This window comes from Plectrocnemia conspersa, unplaced genomic scaffold (assembly GCF_051122295.1).
Source record: "Plectrocnemia conspersa isolate PC_06_02 unplaced genomic scaffold, ASM5112229v1 ptg000014l, whole genome shotgun sequence".
Classification (NCBI taxonomy): Eukaryota; Metazoa; Arthropoda; class Insecta; order Trichoptera; family Polycentropodidae; genus Plectrocnemia; species Plectrocnemia conspersa.
The window spans coordinates 29,164,856-29,181,657 of record NW_028277178.1 but is presented as its reverse complement, the minus strand read 5'-3'; the positions used below and the strand labels follow the sequence as shown (position 1 = coordinate 29,181,657).

At 33.7% G+C, this 16,802-nt stretch overlaps 2 protein-coding genes and 1 long non-coding RNA gene across 4 annotated transcripts; 1 reads left to right on the top strand and 2 right to left on the bottom strand.

Moving 5' to 3' along the window:
- Nucleotides 1-15: 15 nt before the first annotated feature.
- On the bottom strand, nucleotides 16-8,627 carry LOC148226737 (uncharacterized). Its single transcript, XM_088203458.1, has 9 exons — nucleotides 8,463-8,627; nucleotides 8,044-8,135; nucleotides 7,717-7,978; nucleotides 4,973-5,294; nucleotides 4,624-4,908; nucleotides 4,417-4,564; nucleotides 539-605; nucleotides 333-476; nucleotides 16-274 (listed from the first exon to the last, which is right to left on the bottom strand). The coding sequence occupies exons 1-9, from the start codon at nucleotides 8,559-8,561 to the stop codon at nucleotides 53-55; spliced, it is 1,641 nt and encodes a 546-aa protein (XP_088059584.1). The 5' UTR covers nucleotides 8,562-8,627; the 3' UTR covers nucleotides 16-52.
- A 2,702-nt stretch (nucleotides 8,628-11,329) lies between these two features.
- On the bottom strand, nucleotides 11,330-13,932 carry LOC148226736 (uncharacterized). Its single transcript, XR_015812197.1, has 3 exons — nucleotides 12,443-13,932; nucleotides 11,832-12,356; nucleotides 11,330-11,792 (listed from the first exon to the last, which is right to left on the bottom strand). It is a non-coding gene; the product is annotated as an uncharacterized LOC148226736 (long non-coding RNA).
- On the top strand, nucleotides 11,330-16,112 carry LOC148226735 (uncharacterized). Of its 2 annotated transcripts, XM_088203319.1 has the most exons (6): nucleotides 11,330-11,408; nucleotides 11,539-11,757; nucleotides 13,659-13,838; nucleotides 14,264-14,584; nucleotides 14,650-14,776; nucleotides 14,839-16,112. In XM_088203319.1, the coding sequence occupies exons 2-6, from the start codon at nucleotides 11,581-11,583 to the stop codon at nucleotides 15,312-15,314; spliced, it is 1,281 nt and encodes a 426-aa protein (XP_088059445.1). In that variant the 5' UTR covers nucleotides 11,330-11,408; nucleotides 11,539-11,580; the 3' UTR covers nucleotides 15,315-16,112. The 2 variants fall into 2 exon arrangements, with proteins under 2 accessions (XP_088059445.1, XP_088059446.1); XM_088203320.1 differs by having other exon boundaries at nucleotides 11,330-11,757.
- The last annotated feature ends 690 nt before the right edge of the window (nucleotides 16,113-16,802 follow it).

Below are 16,802 nucleotides of genomic sequence, written 5' to 3'. Positions count from 1 at the left end.
CAATGAAATCTCAGCTTTCGAATATTACTTTTATTGATGCAAAACAATAGAGCTATTTTCTCTTGGGTCGATAGTACTGCTCGAAGGGGCGTTCCAAAGTGGGCCTCTCGCGATCTTCGGTATCCAAGACGGAATCCGCATCCGAAGGACGCGCCTGGTTCCGAAGCACCTCCGCCGTTACCGCGTGGATCGACTTGAATTTAATATCCACATTGTGCGCCTTCACACAATGGTTGTTCAGGTTCACCTTGTACGTGAACGCCACGTCGCAAACCTGAAAACAAGCAATTCAAAATCTCTCCAAACAAAGTATCCGACTCTCGAACGCTCACCTCGCAAGTAAATGGCTTCTCGCCCGTGTGCATCCGAACGTGGTTCTTCAGCTGGTGTTTGGCGTTGAACGTCATGAGGCAAATAGTGCACGAGAACGGTTTGTATCCCGCGTGAACCTTCAAGTGCCGCACCAAATCGCACTTCTGTAAATAAAAACAAATAAGCAAATCTCTTCGAACATACTTCATCGTATCGGACTACGTACCACATAAAATTTCATAGGGCACTTATCGCAACAGAACGGCTTATCGCCTTTATGGACCAACTTATGTCTGTGAAAAATAACAAAACGCAAATTAAACATTTCTCCCAATGTCACTTTATCGAGAGATGCTTTTTAATGGCCATTTTTTCGCTTACGACCTCGCTTTCGTGATAAGAGTCGACTTTCGAGATAACGTCCCAAAATAGTACGTACATATCCTTCAACTGTATGATTCCATCAAGTAAATTAATTTAATGGATAATTATAAGCAAATGCATGTTTTATTAATCATATCATATCAAACATTTAAAAAATGCATTTAAAATCATGAGACTCTTCCACATAGTAACTGCAAATCAGAGATAGTTTTATTACGGATTAAAATAAATTAGTTAGCTCTCAATTACCTTTATACTACCATGTTTTTTTTATGGAAAAGCTAGTAAACATAAATAGTAATTGTAGAATCACTATTTTTAAATGCAATATCTTATAAAAATACATATATAATATACATAAATATCAATAATACTGCTGTCATCGTGGGTTATCAAATAAAACACAGTTTATAAAACATAATCGATATGGTAGAAACTGGCTTTACTGAAAAGAATTATAAAATTTTATTGAACACATTTTTGTCTAGTTTTAATGACTACTTCAGATACTTCTACATTCCCAAGTAATAATAAAAAAAACTGGTATTGATTCTAGTTGTCATACATATATTACATATACCAGTGGTAGTCGATGATTAATACCTGAAAGACATGGATTTGAATCTCAAATGGAACCTAAGGTTTTTAAATTTCTATATTATCTGGTAGATCTAAATTAGTGATTATTATATAATAAAAATTTACAGATTATGTTTTTATAGATTTTCTTAATATCAGAAACGAATAATGTAATGAATAATTAAAATAAAATTGAGCTAGGTTGTGCATAGTTGTAAGCTGTAATAATAGTTTATAATTAATTAATGTTGGTGATTATTGCGCACAGCGAAAATTTCAAAGAACAAAAATTTTGATCATAGATGATCAATATATACATATATGTATAAATAAGATAATGTTTTACATATATGACAGATGTTAATACGACTTTAATTTAAAAATATTTTACAATTATATTAGTAATTTACGTTGTTATGATATACTTATATGTTCTATAATTAAACAAATTTTTATTCAAAAATAGAAAAAAATTAAAAGTAAAATTTATTTGACAATCAAAGAATCCCCTATGCTCAGAATTTTCGTGTGCGCAATAATCCGATCACCGTCACTGATAGATGTCTCACTACCTACTTAATGGTTGTTGATTGTGTTTATTCGGTTGTAACGCACGGAGCCAACACATTTTACAATAAATATTAAATGCGAAAACAATTTATTAAATTTGGTATTTAAAATTTAAATTGCTATATAAGAAAACAGTGTTTCAACACTCTTTGTTACCTTTTAAATGTGTATATTTTGAAATTTTAGTCTGAATCTTTTTTTAATCTTTAAAAAAAAACTATCATTAATTTAGGTAGTATGTATTTACCATTTTAATTGAAATGAATTGAAATGCCATTAATCCATTTCAATGGGGAAAATTGATTTGACATAAGAGTAATTTGGGTTACAAGCTTCATCACAGAACGAATTAAGCTGGTAAGTCAAGGCGCTGTTGTAGTATTATTAATTGAAATTTTAATTGGTCCGTAAACACTTTTTTTAGAATTAAGTACTGATTTAAAATACCCGCATCTGACATTTCAACAATTTTATTTAAGTCCAAAAAATTAAAATATTTTTAAGTGTTTGCATTCCAATAAAAAGTTAATTAATTTTCACTAGAATTGTATCAATAATTTTATAAAATACTTGAACTGTAAATAATTGCTCTTCATAATAATCAGAAATCAGTTCATCAAAATGTCGTTTGATTATTTTTTGACTTTTCGTTTGGAAATCACTATCCAGTCTCCACTACTTTTTTCCAGTCTCCAAGTCTTTCACTTCACATTTTATTTTTTCATATGAAGTTTTTATAATGTTTATATATAGTATTTAATACATTTCGTTGCAATTCATCAAATATCACAACTGATGTATGTAAACATAAAAACACGAAAATAGAAAAATTAAAATTAAAAACTAAAATAGTATACACGAAAATTTTGATTTTGAACACAATAACAATAAAAAAGGAACCGTTTTTTTAATTTTTGCTGTTCTTTCGATATTATTTATTATTAGGCAATATAATTATTTTTAATTTGTCAATTCTCATTATTCAAGTTTCAGAAAGTGTGAGTAAAAAACAAATTTATTGTTTCAATTGAAGTAAATTTTAGCTACTTCAAATAAAATTAGCTTAAATGGAGTACGACCGAACACTTCACATCTGAATCGAATAAATACATATGTAAAAGTTGCAAATATTTGGAACGAATTCTATGAACATAAAGATCAAATCCTTTTAGTTTTGTTTATGCGGAATGACATATTAATGATTAAAAAATTCTGATTCTAATATTTTGAAAAATAAAATTGACAAAAAAAGATTAAAGTGATTGATGTGAGAACAAGTTGACATCAGATGGAAAAAAAACCGACCAGTCGTTAAAGGAGTTTAACATAGAATGTCATAAAACGACTAGGAGTCGATGACTCACCGGATTCAGGCCATAAAGCGTTTTGAATTTCTGGATGTGCATAATTCTTTTTTTAAATAAAATGAGCGAGTGTTTCAGAGGATGTATGATGTAAGACTTGAAGCAAGACTGCATTTGACAGTTGAGAAAAAGCTATTTGCTGTCAAACCCAAACATAGCCTAAACAAATTAACCTCATAAGACTAACTATAGTTTTTGAACTTTCATTAGGGTAAAATTGGTTAAATTTATTTTAAATATTGTAGTATTTTGTTGATCGATATTACGTCACAATTCTGTGAATCAAATACAGTTTTACTAATACTGACCAGTGAAATCGTAAATCAATTGTTGGATACAATTTAACTGAGTTAGTAAAAATATAACTTCACTGGTAATACACATTGGGTGTGATTTAACAAGTAATTATTATAAGAGATATGTGAATTTAAATAAATTCTTCGTTCCATAAAACGAATTGTTTGTGCATTACAATAATAAAAAATGAGCATTAAAAAATAAATCTTATGAGCATTAAATAAAAATAATTTGTTCATTCAAATAAATAAGCTGTGCATTAGCGTTGGTATAGCCAACGACCAAAGTTAACCAGCATGGGGTCTGGTCAGTACTTGGAGGCTTAATGTACATATTATTCGCTTTAGTGCACAGTACAAATAAAATGTTGCTAAATCTAATATTTATTTAATGTTAATTTTTATTTTAATGCACTATTTGTTTTATGGAACAATTATTTTATATATTGCTTATTTAAATTGTCCTCATACATGTTCACTGTAACATATAATTAAAATATAAAATATTTTAGTAAAATTGATATAAAGAGAGAACTATGCATATGAAAGATAATAACTCATAATAACGGCCATCTGTGTTCTATTACTTATCAAGCATCTTTAGTCCGAATAATAAAAAATAATATTCGTTACTCATAAATATAAGCTTAGATACAATGCACACATTGATTGAATTGAAAATGAGGGCAGTGTCAATCTTTCTCACACAAGTGATGATGCATGCAGACAAAATAATCAATATGACATTTTTTAATCCAAAGGTCGGACATTGGTGTTATTTTATAAATTACCCACTTTATAAGGTTACGACATTGACGAGCGAGGTCCTCTGAAAAAGCGTATAACTAATTCAATCACCGCACTGAGCTACAATGTGTCGGTTTGAAGCTCGGCTAAAAATATATCATAACCTCATGAGGGACTTTGTAAAGTAGTACGCTGCTCCGCAAATTTCGCAGATGTTATCCTTGATCCCTGAATGTTTTTTCATGTGAGCTTCATAATAACACTTCTGCGCGAACGTCTTATTGCACTCCTGGCAAACAAAAGGCCTGTTATCTGAAATTATAGCACAATTAAACACATGCGAGAATAAATTACAAGCTAGCTTTTCTCACCTTGATGTGTCAGCATATGCGCTCCTATTCCGTACGTGAGAATGCCGCAGATGGGACACACGTGTTTCTCACGTACAAACTGCTGTTTCACGATAATCGGTTCATCCTTTCTTCGCACTATAGTGCCCTCGATGACGATCGGTTGGTCAGTGTTCACGATCGAATTTTCGACTTCCATCACTCGGACCGTACGAGACGGGACAGCGAATTTGTCATCGGACGTTAACGAGACGTCATCTACGGTTTCGCATATAGAGTAAAAATTTCCTGGTGACTCTCCAACGTCTGTAAGGGAATAGCAACGGTCAAAGATAGTAATAGAGATATAGGGTAAGAGCTCGGTACACACAGGAATCCACGTTCTGCAAATAAGGCGGCACGATAGCGTGCTGGACGTGGCCGTCTCCGTCGGTTATCTGGAAATAAGCCAACTCTTGGTCTTCTTCTTTGACTATTTCGATCGTCTCTGTGTCCCGCTGAGATTCAAAAACCCGATCGGCGGTGTCAGTCACTCTACCGCTCACGATCTTGATCTCTTTCTTCTCGCGCAGCATCCGCCTTTCCACGTACGTCTCAAAGTCGTGCACCTTGATGAACGAATGGACCAAGTCGTGATCGTACGAATCCATCGGGATCGTTTGCAACTCCATCGGGGATATGTCCTCGTCGTACTGAAATAATCGAAATACCAGAATTAGGGATTACAAACTTAACAGAGTTTCTATAGTTTCTAGATTTTTTACATTCTTTGACGAGTTTACGGAAGTCTGAAAAAAGCGTCGAAAATTAATTTTCTAAAAATTCCATCCATTCTGATAATGCATTTGTTGGCAAAACATTTTTTTATTTTTCGAATAAATTTAGTATAAATTTATTTAATATAAATTCTGACCAGTCCAATTTAAATTCCAACCATTTAATATAAATTCTGACCAACTAATAATTAATCTGACCAATGTATTCTGACCCGAAAAATATGATTCTATCTGCTATTATGGCAAAAAAGGTGCTTTGAAAATTTCCAAACTTAAATCATTTTTTAAAATGTTTACTTAAGCATTGTATTATTTCGTTTAGTATGGTAGGACTTAAATATTTTACACTTCCATTTGGTAAAGCTAGAAGTTGAATCAATATAGGATCATATTTTGCTAATAATTTAACATCAGATAAAAAATTCTAATGTATACATCTTTAAAATTTTCTCAGTGACTTATAAAAGCTGCTACATTTGTTGTTAATTTCAATGTAATGTAACATAAACGTTTTAAGACTTTTCACCGAAAATTGCGTTCTTTTGTACAAGATATTTCTAAAGCTGAATCTATACTCTGTTTGTGTTAACACAGTCAGTTCGACAGCTATACTTTCATCATTATTCATAATTGAAAAAGAGATGGCAAGTTTGAGTTTACGCCTTTACTATTAGCTCTAAAGCATATGATACAGGTATACGTTCAATATACTTATAGCTACTCAGATTGATTAATAAATATTTAAAAATATAGTAATGATTTTAATTTCTATAAATTTGTTCAAGATATAAACAAAAGTAGTGATAAGTATATTGAACGTATATCTTTGCTTTAGAGCAAACCCAAACTTACCATCTCTTCCTCAATTATGAATAATAATGAAATGGATAGCTCTCTAACTGACTATATTAACGCAAATAGAGTATATACACTTATTTTACATCTATTGCTCTTTAGAAAAACAAGCTTGAATGTGTGCATCTTCATGTGAAAAATGGTTTATTGCCGTGCGAGAACTGGTGGTTTTTTTTTTTTTTTTTTTTTAAATTACAAAGGGTCTTTTCGGCCATGCGCCCCCCACCCTGAGATGTGCGGGAGGGGGGGAGAGTTACGCCACTGACTTAAACCCATTTTATGAATTAAGTTTTATTGACTAGTTTTAAATTCAAATCGTTTTTTTAGAAATGTGATGTTTACCAAAAATGCCAGCTGAAGAAACTTCTACAAGTTTTAGTACTTCTTAACCAAATACTCAATGCCACAAGAGCACTAGTGTACACATTTTAAAAATATTAAATACACAAAAACTCTCACTTTTTCAGACGTTACCCTTATCTCTCATCCACTCTCGTCACTTAGCGGGAAAGAGAATGTATCTAACCATACGCGCTCGCAATTTTTGATACAAAAAATTAAATATTCTGGAGATTTGACTGGCTATAAGTAATTTATTTGTATTCGCATATCATTCATAATAAATAAAAAAATTCTGACTGAACTGTCATATTAACATACACCTACATCTGTCTTTATCGCAAATACACAATTAGAATTAATGTCCAGATGACTTTTGAAGATATTCTATGTTGTTTTCAAGCAACCAATAATCTGTTTTGCTTAGATTTGTATACCTATCTGAATCATAATTTTGTACCTGCTGACCAGTTTATTGGCTTTGAACAAAGATTTAGACGAATATAAATATATTTTAAAAAATATATCTAATTTTGAACAGCTGAATCAGATGTCAAAGATGAGAGTAAATTAATTGCATTACCTGAATATTGCAGAGATGAAAGTTATGATGGCAAACTCAATGATTATCTGGCTTTTAATGGACCGTTTTGGTTGCAACAATATGAAAATTATTTAAATTTTATTAGAAAAAATATGGATTTACGCTGATTTTTGTAATATCAATCACAAGAAGTGGACTTCGACAAAATATACAAGGACAATGCAATCATTTCATTCATCATCAAAATACAACAGTAGAATGTAATAAAATAAACAAATAAGCAATAAATATTAATCACTATTTGAAACAAAAATAAAATAAAAGAAGCATGGGGTCACTCTAGTTTGCTCAGTCAGTAATATATTATACAATAGATTATGGGTGATTTTTTATTCAACGAATAGCAGCTTTAAAACTACTCTGAGCAGTCATTTCTTCAAAAATTATTTGCAGATTTTTAAAATCCTTCGTCTTACCTAAAATTAATATTGCAACTATTAATAATAATCGTTCTGAAACAGTTGATTGATGGAGAGCTGTTATTATCAATATAATCATGACTTTGATTCGCGTTTAGCCAGACGTAGATAGAAATCTCACCTCGACTCTCAGATCGTACTCCCGAGCTTGCGCCTTCATGATGACGGTGTCGTTGAGAGTGAAGTCAGTGCGGCCATCCTTCGAGAGCTGCTTGTAGATCCTGGCGATCAGGGGAGCGTTCTGCGGCTCGACTTCGTTGGATAGAAACTCGTTTTTCAGATTGCGTACGTCCAAGACGTTAACTCCCGTAGAAGGCTTTGGCATTGGCTCGCATTTAGAGTTACGCAGGGTCAACTCTTCTCGCAGCAGAACAGCGTGAGATCTACTCGGAGAGGAATAGACAAGTGAAGTTCAGTTTGATCGCTGAATGTGTAGCTTTGCACCTACCTCTCGGCTATTAGTCTGAAGTTATAGCTGACCTCCAAGTCCGCGGAGCAACCGTCGCAGATAATGGCTGGCAAAGCATCGTCTCGCTTCACCTGAAATAATTCCAAATTTAAGTCCATTATGTGAATTGGCATGAACAATTAAATATATAAAGAGTGACTCCTAATTGCAAAAATAAACGTTGATGTGATTTGATTTATGTACTAATGATTTAAAGTGATTTGACGTCTTTTTCGTAAAATTTGTACTCGTTTATTCTTTCTCTTGGTCATCTTAACCGAAAATATAATACATAGCGGAAATTTGGAAAAAAACTCCCTTTTCATATAGTATCTGCATTCATGAGTCATTTTTTCTCTATTTTCATTGTATTTAGGTTTGAATAATAATATGCATATATAAAAAGCAAATAAACGTACAGTCAGCCCGGTGCAGCGAGCCAGGCGCTCCGCCCTCCCATCCTCAAAGAGAGGAGAGCCGGGAGACTCCGATAGGCATACTCGACATCGGCCCGGCATTCTCGGTCTCTTTAGTCTTCCGCCTTTCTAGTTTGACGTTTGACGTTTAGCGCACACGTTAGCTCCGCGACGTTAGCCACAAACACGTAGCATTTAATCTCTGTGCTAAATTTAAAATATTTAAATAAATAAAAATTAGTTGAGTACTGCCTTTTAAACAATATTTCAAATTATTAGTTAAAAATATTTTACTAAAATATAGTACCTTTAATTTATTTTATCATTTTAACTGTCGAGAGACCGAATTATTTTTAATCCAGCGTAGAACGAGACCTTGCTATGCCTTTTTGTCATTGTTTACGCACGCACACAAACACATTTCCAATCGTTCACAATAAAACAATATATTCTTTTACATTTTTTCTTTGCAAATAATATTTAAAAAGATAAATGATAAAATACATATCTATAAAAAACTTAAACCAAAATTGCTTAAACTAAAACGTACATCTATAAACATATAAAACAAAAATAATAAATTTAAAAAATTCTAAAGATCTAGCAATCCGGCCATTTTATTACTGTGTGTATTTAGTACACAGCCTTGTGGCAAACAAACCACGATACACGCGTAATTTTATTACCAAAACAAAAATTATACAAACGTCTTCATCCAATATTACGAGTATTACTAGACGAAGACGATTTAGAAAGACTTTTAGGGGTAGAAGTCTTCACGAATAATTATATCGCTGACTTTTGCGGTTTATGCAAATAAACGTTCTCCTGTCGTTCAATTACAGTTTTTGCTTACCAAATCTAGCCGATAGAAGGCATATGAAATACCTTTGCCGGCATTGGTCATTAATTAGCCACTCGGAATATTTACGGATGCATATCTTATAGGTATTAAAAGCCATAATATCAATGAGCTCCATAAATATTCTGAATGGCTACCGCCTTATGTGAGCAAAAATATTCACGAGTCATTTTGTCTCCTAGATCAACTCCGCTAAGTAATAAATCGTTTTGTAATAGAGATTGAGCTAAAGGAATAGACGTGAAAAAATTCTGTGATAATATTTCTCTTGGTACCGTTATATGTTACCGTTCATGCACATAGCCAGACTCATCTGAAGACGAAGATAGAAGACGCGAGCTCCAAACATACCTCAAGTTCGATATATAAAAGATTTCCTGCAAAATAATATATATTTGTCATATTTTGTTATCATAACCAAATTTTGATATGTGTGAAGGTAGTTTAAAAATCGCAATTAACTGTTTATAAGTGTCATCGATAATCCTGAATAACTGATAAACGGTTACTTGCGATTTTCAACCGATGTTGAATAAACACGTGCACAGCGATTAAAACTAAGTAAAATAATATTTATGATGTACAATAGCCATTACTCTTCTTAAATGTCAACTAAACATCAATATTTTTGGTCAAAGTGGAAACTCTACATTTTTTCTCTCATGCATAACTTTTTTTAATTCCCTCTTTCAACGTGGAATAAAATGTTTTCAAATCAATAGGAAGATAATTTTTTGAAAATTTGATGTGAAATGTGTAGCAGCTGCAACACGTGCAATAAAAAGGGTGCAGATGTTATTTTTTCCTTAAGTCGTCGTGAGTATACTTATCATTTTTTATTGTGGGATCATTCATCGCTTCTTAAAATGGACGTACAAGAGATTCAAAATTATTTTACACAGCTGATACTGAACGAAAACTAGATTGGGTTTTAAAACTTTTCCATTTTTCAGCGTTATTATTAAGCGATGCATGATATTGTTTATAGCATAAAGCTTATCAATAAATTATTTGAATCTATCGATTCCTGAAATTTTCTATAAAACATCAATCACTGATGATTCCAATCTGTGATTAGAACAATGCCAAACTGTAATGGAAAAAAAATTCTGTCAGGAATTTTTTCACATCATAATATCGTACATGCTACCAAAACTAAATATTTTTAAATAATCTTCCTAATTTACATACAACAGATTTTCTGTGGTAGAATTTTTTTTCGAAGTGGGCTCAGTTAAAGCTTTTTATTTTTCTCAGAATATGCAGTTTCATTGTTTCTATTCTTTGGAAATTTTCATTCTTATCGTCGTTTCAGTTCTAAGTGATCCCACATTTCTGCAAGGTGTGCAGCTTAGCTTTATTTTGTGTATGTGCAACCGTTAATTTTTTAAGCATAAATCATTTTTTGATTTAATGATCAAAAAATCTGGTCAATCATTTTGAGTTCGGTCTTGCTTATTTCTGTTTTCTGTCGTCATGTCTGTTATTGTTTTGGACCATTTTTAGTGGGACCTGCAATGGATAAATTACTGTAATTTTCATTAATTTGTAAACTTGGGGTTAATCTTTTACACTAAAAAATAAATAAAATGAAAAAATGAGTTGACATTTCTGTGAAAATGTAGAAACAAAATGGTCCTCAAAATGTTAATCGCGACACACGTGTATTCGTAGCAATTGCAAAAATATCGTAAAAATGGTGCCGAAACGCCGTTCCACCGCGTTACACCACAAAAAGCCTCGGTTATATCAATGCAATAGAAAAAGTAAAATAAGGTCTTGATATATGTGAATTTTGAATAAAACATGAATTTAATCCATTGTGACAATCCTATTGGTTTACCTCGGTTTTTTTTAATTATTTTTTTATGTGCTTTATTATTATTTTTTTATGCTTGCTTTGGATAAATATTTGTAATCGGTAAATAAATAAATAATTTTAATTACGCTACTGTTAGCTTCGTGAGCTAAGATGCGCGCTAAAACGGCAACCTCGCCGTGCGGAATTGTGTCGGCTGTAGACAGACGATCGGAACGCGATGGTGTCGGTGTCGGCGTCGGGGGCGCGAGCGGCGCTTCAGCCTCAGGTTTCGCTCGGCCCCTTTTCGTCTTCCGCTTTTCGCTGTCGGTCGTTTTCGCCAGCCGCTTATGTCGCGCTTTCGCTCTTTGCAACTGGTGGAGCCGCGCCTTTTATTTGAGCGATTTGTTTGTAAACAGTCCCAGGTGTGTTGATTCGCCGCCTCCGCCGCCGTTGATGCGATGGAGCGACTGCTGGTGCAATGGACCGAGTTCCCGTCCAGTCTGACGGGAGCGCTTGGCCAACTTCAGAGGGCGGGCGAGCTGGCCGACGTGACTCTCGCCTGCGAGGGTCGACACATCCGCGCTCACAAGCTGGTCCTCTCGGCTTGCAGCCCCTACTTCAGGGACGCCTTCAAGGTACGTTTATTTACACATAAGTAAAAACTCGGAGACTTGATAATAAATATTCTAGAATAAATTCAATAAATTACTTTTCAAATTTACTTATTATGTTATTAGTTCTTTTTCAAAAATTATCAAACAATTTATTGAACGCTGCACAATTAAAAATAAAATTAAACTGACCAAAATAATTAAAATCAAATAAGACGCATGTGGCTCAGCATAATTATCAATCTTAGGAAAATAAATTTCACAATTTAAATCCAGAGGACAATTGTGGAACATGTTAAAAAAATTTACACTGAAGCCTCAAAAATAAAAAAAACATGATTTCATCTCAAAATATTGTTTTCACCGTTAAAGAAAAAGCTTAATCTATTGCAGAGAGAACAAAATCAATGTACAGTTGATACTAAAAAAGTTCAAAATAAAATTGAAAAAGATTACCTTGCAAAACTCAGAAACAATTAGCCCTGTAACGACTCGCAAACTAGCTAATATAATTCAACAACTTTCTAATCACAAAGCTCCCGGAAATGTCTATTTGCAACAGAGCCCTTACAATACTTACACCGATTGCGATTACTTTCTAAATATTATAAATTCGTCACTTGCTCGTCTATATTTTGTGACGCAATAGCTATTCGAAAACCGGTTACAGACCCTACGCTTCCTTCGAGTTATCGACCTATAAGTTTACTGCCCATCTTGAGCAAAATCTACAAAAAATAATTCAAAATTTAGTCCCAATGAGCAATTTGGCTTCAGATGTTCTCATTTGACAGAAAAATTACTACAGGAGCAGTGTTTTAGGATATTGCTAAAGCGTTTGGCCTGCAGGCATTATGTATAAACCAACTAAATTAAAATTTCCATAGCTTTAGTTAAATTAATAGAATCTTACCAAATTTAAATTAAAAATTATTTTTCAACTTCCAGGCCCTGATCTGCTGGAGTCTCTCAGGTTCAATTTTAGAACCCTTGCTATTCGAATATTCAATAATTAACAATGAAATATTAGAATACATTCATAAAGTTATGAAGAATTGAAAAATAAATTTTCAATAATAGATACAGGTTCATACATGCATATTTTTATGCTAACAAAAAGTATCAAGACTATTTATTTTAATTTTAAAAATAATAGATCAAAAAATCAACGAAGTTTCATTTTAATTATTCCCGCTGCCAAAACGACTCATTTAGTTTCTGTCGATGTGGGCTTTATTGTCAGCAATGGGTGCCGCATCTACGATTCGTTATGTTAACCTTTTGACTGCAACTGTCGAAACATTTTTTTTTGAAGATATTAAATGAAGATGTAACTATAATTAACAAGCAGGTAAAATTTTGACTTAAGTTGCTGACATTTATAGTCAATTATCCGTCTCTCTGTTTATGCATATTTCGTGTTTTAAACAATAAGTTTTAAATAAATTTCCTTACATTCAGGTTCTTCTAAAAATACTTTATACGCTGATCCTTTAAATAGTGGTCTACAAGTACTAATAAAAATCAACAATACGCCTGTATATTAAAATATTTTTCCCCCCATTATTTAATCATTTTCATTCATTTACTATATTGTCGGTATTTCAATCCCTATGTGTAAATCACACCAACACTAATGCACAGATTATTTATTTTAATGCGCATATATTTTATAAAAGGCTTACAATAAATGCGAATTTTATTTTATAAATAAATAAAAAAACTTGAAATTGAACATTATTTGTATCGATTAGCTATTTAGAAAGTTCACAACTTGTGAAATATGAGGAATTTCTAGAATTTCGGTACTGTTTGTCAAGCCATAGCTGTCATAAATAACTGATACTGCAACAAATATATTCGGTATTCGAATATTCGGATTGGAGTCTATCTGCATCATGTTCTACAATTTGATTTTGATACAGGAGAACCCATGCCACCACCCTATCATCATTCTGAAGGATGTACAGGCGCAGGATGTGGTCAATCTGTTGTCCTATATGTACCGCGGAGAAGTTGACATCGAAGAGGACGAGTTGGCATCCTTTGTGCAGACTGCAGAGCTGCTGCAGATCAAAGGACTGGCCGCTGGTGCACTCTCTCAAGTATATATCTATTTTCAAAATCTACTCCAAATTTCTTGATCTTTTATTCTGCTATTGACAATAGATTGTTCCAGAACACTCAAATTTAAAAAAATACTTATAGAAAAAAGCCAATTAAAGTTAAATCGGTTAATATAAGGTGTTTTTCCTCAAACATTTTGTCCTTTTTGAATAAAAAATTCCAAAAACACTTTTTTTGAGTTCCCATAACAATGGTATTTGAATTGTTTTTGTCACGACAATGAATAAGCCACTCAATTTGACAGTAATTTACTCGTGCAATGATTGCTTCGTTAGATTTTTTTAAATTTTATGAGCATCCAAAACTAGCAGATGAAAATAATTCAACATAAAACATTGTATATGTTTAGGTATTAAAGGATACGAGTTAACTAAAAACATATTTACAAAATATTTTCTTTTAGCTTGACAGATTTACACAAAAGCCGCCTTCGACAACGTCACCGCACGTGAAAAAAACTACTCCCGTAAGAAAAAACGCTAACAACGCTCCTTCTAAGGATCCTGTCGTGGTCAAAACTACGCCAAGTAAACGCAGAAGAAACAGCGCTGTCGAAAAGGCCGACTCTTTCGAATCGGAAAACCGTAAGAAAAAAACTGTCAAAACCGATATTCCAGTCGAGAGATCAGATAGCTCTCCAACTTTTTCGGACAGCGATGCGAAACCTCCTGATATAGTCGAAATTGATATCGACCCTTCTATTGTAGAGACCGAAGGTGTCGAGGTATCTATTTCTGCCTAATCGATTATCTTGCCAGAAGATAAGTTATTTCGAGTATTGGCTTTCAGATTAAGCACGAACCCGAAGAGCTGTCGGAAGAAGAAGAGACTGAAAATAATGACTCACCTGAAGAGCCGCCGAACCCGCCTGCGATATCTTACGAAAACAGCATGCTTGCCAGATCTCTAATATCGGGTAAATGTGTTCTATCTATCTTTGTTTTAGCTCGTATTTAACATTTCACTATTTCTATTCAGGTGCTCAAATACTGAAAAGCGACAACGGTTCAATAGCCACACCGCCAGCTTCGTCAAAGCTCGCCGCTCAATTAACATCAGGCGTTTCTCGCGAGTTGCCCGTTGTCGAAGAGTGCGTCGTAAAAATAGAAAAGCTGTCACCGAGGCCTGACCCGACGCAGTTGGAACCCGAAGTGCTCATATCGGAACGGGAGGAAGGCGGGTGCCGCAATTCGGCTTCGGTGAGAGTCCAGGGGGCGAGGGTAGATCAGGCCGGTCCCTCCGCCCCTTTTGGACAGACAAACCATGCGGCCATCTGCGGCGACTGTCCGCACTGCGGCACCAAGTACTCCAATCAGTCGGCGCTCAAGTATCACGTGCGGCTCATGCATTCCGACCTCACTAATCGACTTTGCTGTTATCTGTGTCCGCGCTCCTTCACCATGAGGGACACGTTCAAAGAACACATGTGGACTTCTCACGGCCAGAGAAACTGACGTCCGTCTGCGCTCTGACCGGCGTGCCTTAAATTAGTGTTTTTATACAGATTTACACAGTAACTAGTCGCTCAGGAGAGACGATAGTTTTTTTATCATTATTTTTGTACTTAACGCACTATAGTTATACAAATTTTGTAAAATGCGCGTGCGATACGACATAAGACTGAGCGTCGGATGCAGTGTGAGAATCAAAATTCAGGTTTAGGTTTGTGCCATAAAATTAAAGTTGTTTTCGGATGTAACTGCACGTCCGCATCGTGAGATATGAGAGAAGAATCCTCGTCCAAGGTCGACATTCATAGATTTATGCGAGTTATCGACGCTTACGAAACGATTTATCTTACTGTTAGCGATATGAAAGTTTATGCGGTCAAAGAGGTGCCTTATGAATGCATTTATAGTGCATCTTCCTGCTTTTCCAAAGTGTCTTCTATTACTGCGAGAGCTTCCGAAACGAAACGATCGGAGTTGCCTTCTCCGTCTTCGTTTAGGTATACAACGAATATTTACGACTGAATTAGAAAAGTGATTGAAATTATTCGCCATTGTAATTGTAATCGTGCTATATGTGTATTTATTGTCGGCTTGCGTCTAGAGGCTTTTGCGGATGGGCGAGATGCTTTTTTATTAAAAAAAAATGTACATAAGATTGTTTGTATGCAAATTCTATGTATTTCGTTATATTGTGTATTATATTTTATGATAATTGGCTAGTTTACATTTTCTATTAAATCGTACAAATTTTATATGCATGTACTATATGAATCGTTTTTAATACATAGTCTATTCTGAAAATACAGATTTTTATTGACATTAAAAAACATCCTATCCCGCTGTTGATTATTCCCTATGTTCCAGGCATGTTTCCCAATGAATTTAGCAAAAAAAAAAAATGCATATCATTTAATGAAATCGACAACTTTTGCCTCCACCCTAGAAAAAGCTGAAATGACATCTCTGATACTAAACCAGAAATTCTTGGGTTATTCCCTCAAAGAAAATATAAAAAAATAGTTCCAAATCTATCCTGAAAATATTTTTTAAAATATGTCATTTTAGTGGAATCATAGACTACAATTTCACTGGTAGATATGTATTTTTTTAGTGCAAAATATAATTTATCTGGTAGGTGCTAGTAAAATTATATTGATTTTTAACCAGACAGGTGTAAGCCCTTTGCGTTACAACGGGGTAAATCTGTACCAATTGGGTAAGTCTATAAGATATATTGAATACCTACAAGTAAGTATAAACGGAATTGGTGACATCTATCTTAATAATTATAAATTATGTGTAATATAATTTATAACCAATAGATGTCACTGCAGTTGGGGCCGGTTTTTTAATAATGGCACATTTTTAATAAATAAGTGCTGCTGCCGGGGCTCAAACCCGCAACCTCAGACGTTATGGACTACGCTATTCCATCCTTATATGATTTCAACTTTTCCATATTTAGTAATATATGTACATTTTCATACTTAT

Coding starts and splice junctions, on each gene's coding strand:
- LOC148226737 (XM_088203458.1), bottom strand. CDS start 8,561: ATGCCGGGCCGATGTCGAGTATGCCTATCGGAGTCTCCCGGCTCTCCT. Junction 606..4,416: donor TTTACAAAGTCCCTCATGAG/GTTATGATATAT, acceptor TATTTTTCACAG/ACATAAGTTGGTCCATAAAG. Junction 477..538: donor GCCCTATGAAATTTTATGTG/GTACGTAGTCCG, acceptor TTTTATTTACAG/AAGTGCGATTTGGTGCGGCA.
- LOC148226735 (XM_088203319.1), top strand. CDS start 11,581: ATGGAGCGACTGCTGGTGCAATGGACCGAGTTCCCGTCCAGTCTGACG. Junction 13,839..14,263: donor CCGCTGGTGCACTCTCTCAA/GTATATATCTAT, acceptor ATTTTCTTTTAG/CTTGACAGATTTACACAAAA. Junction 14,585..14,649: donor TAGAGACCGAAGGTGTCGAG/GTATCTATTTCT, acceptor ATTGGCTTTCAG/ATTAAGCACGAACCCGAAGA.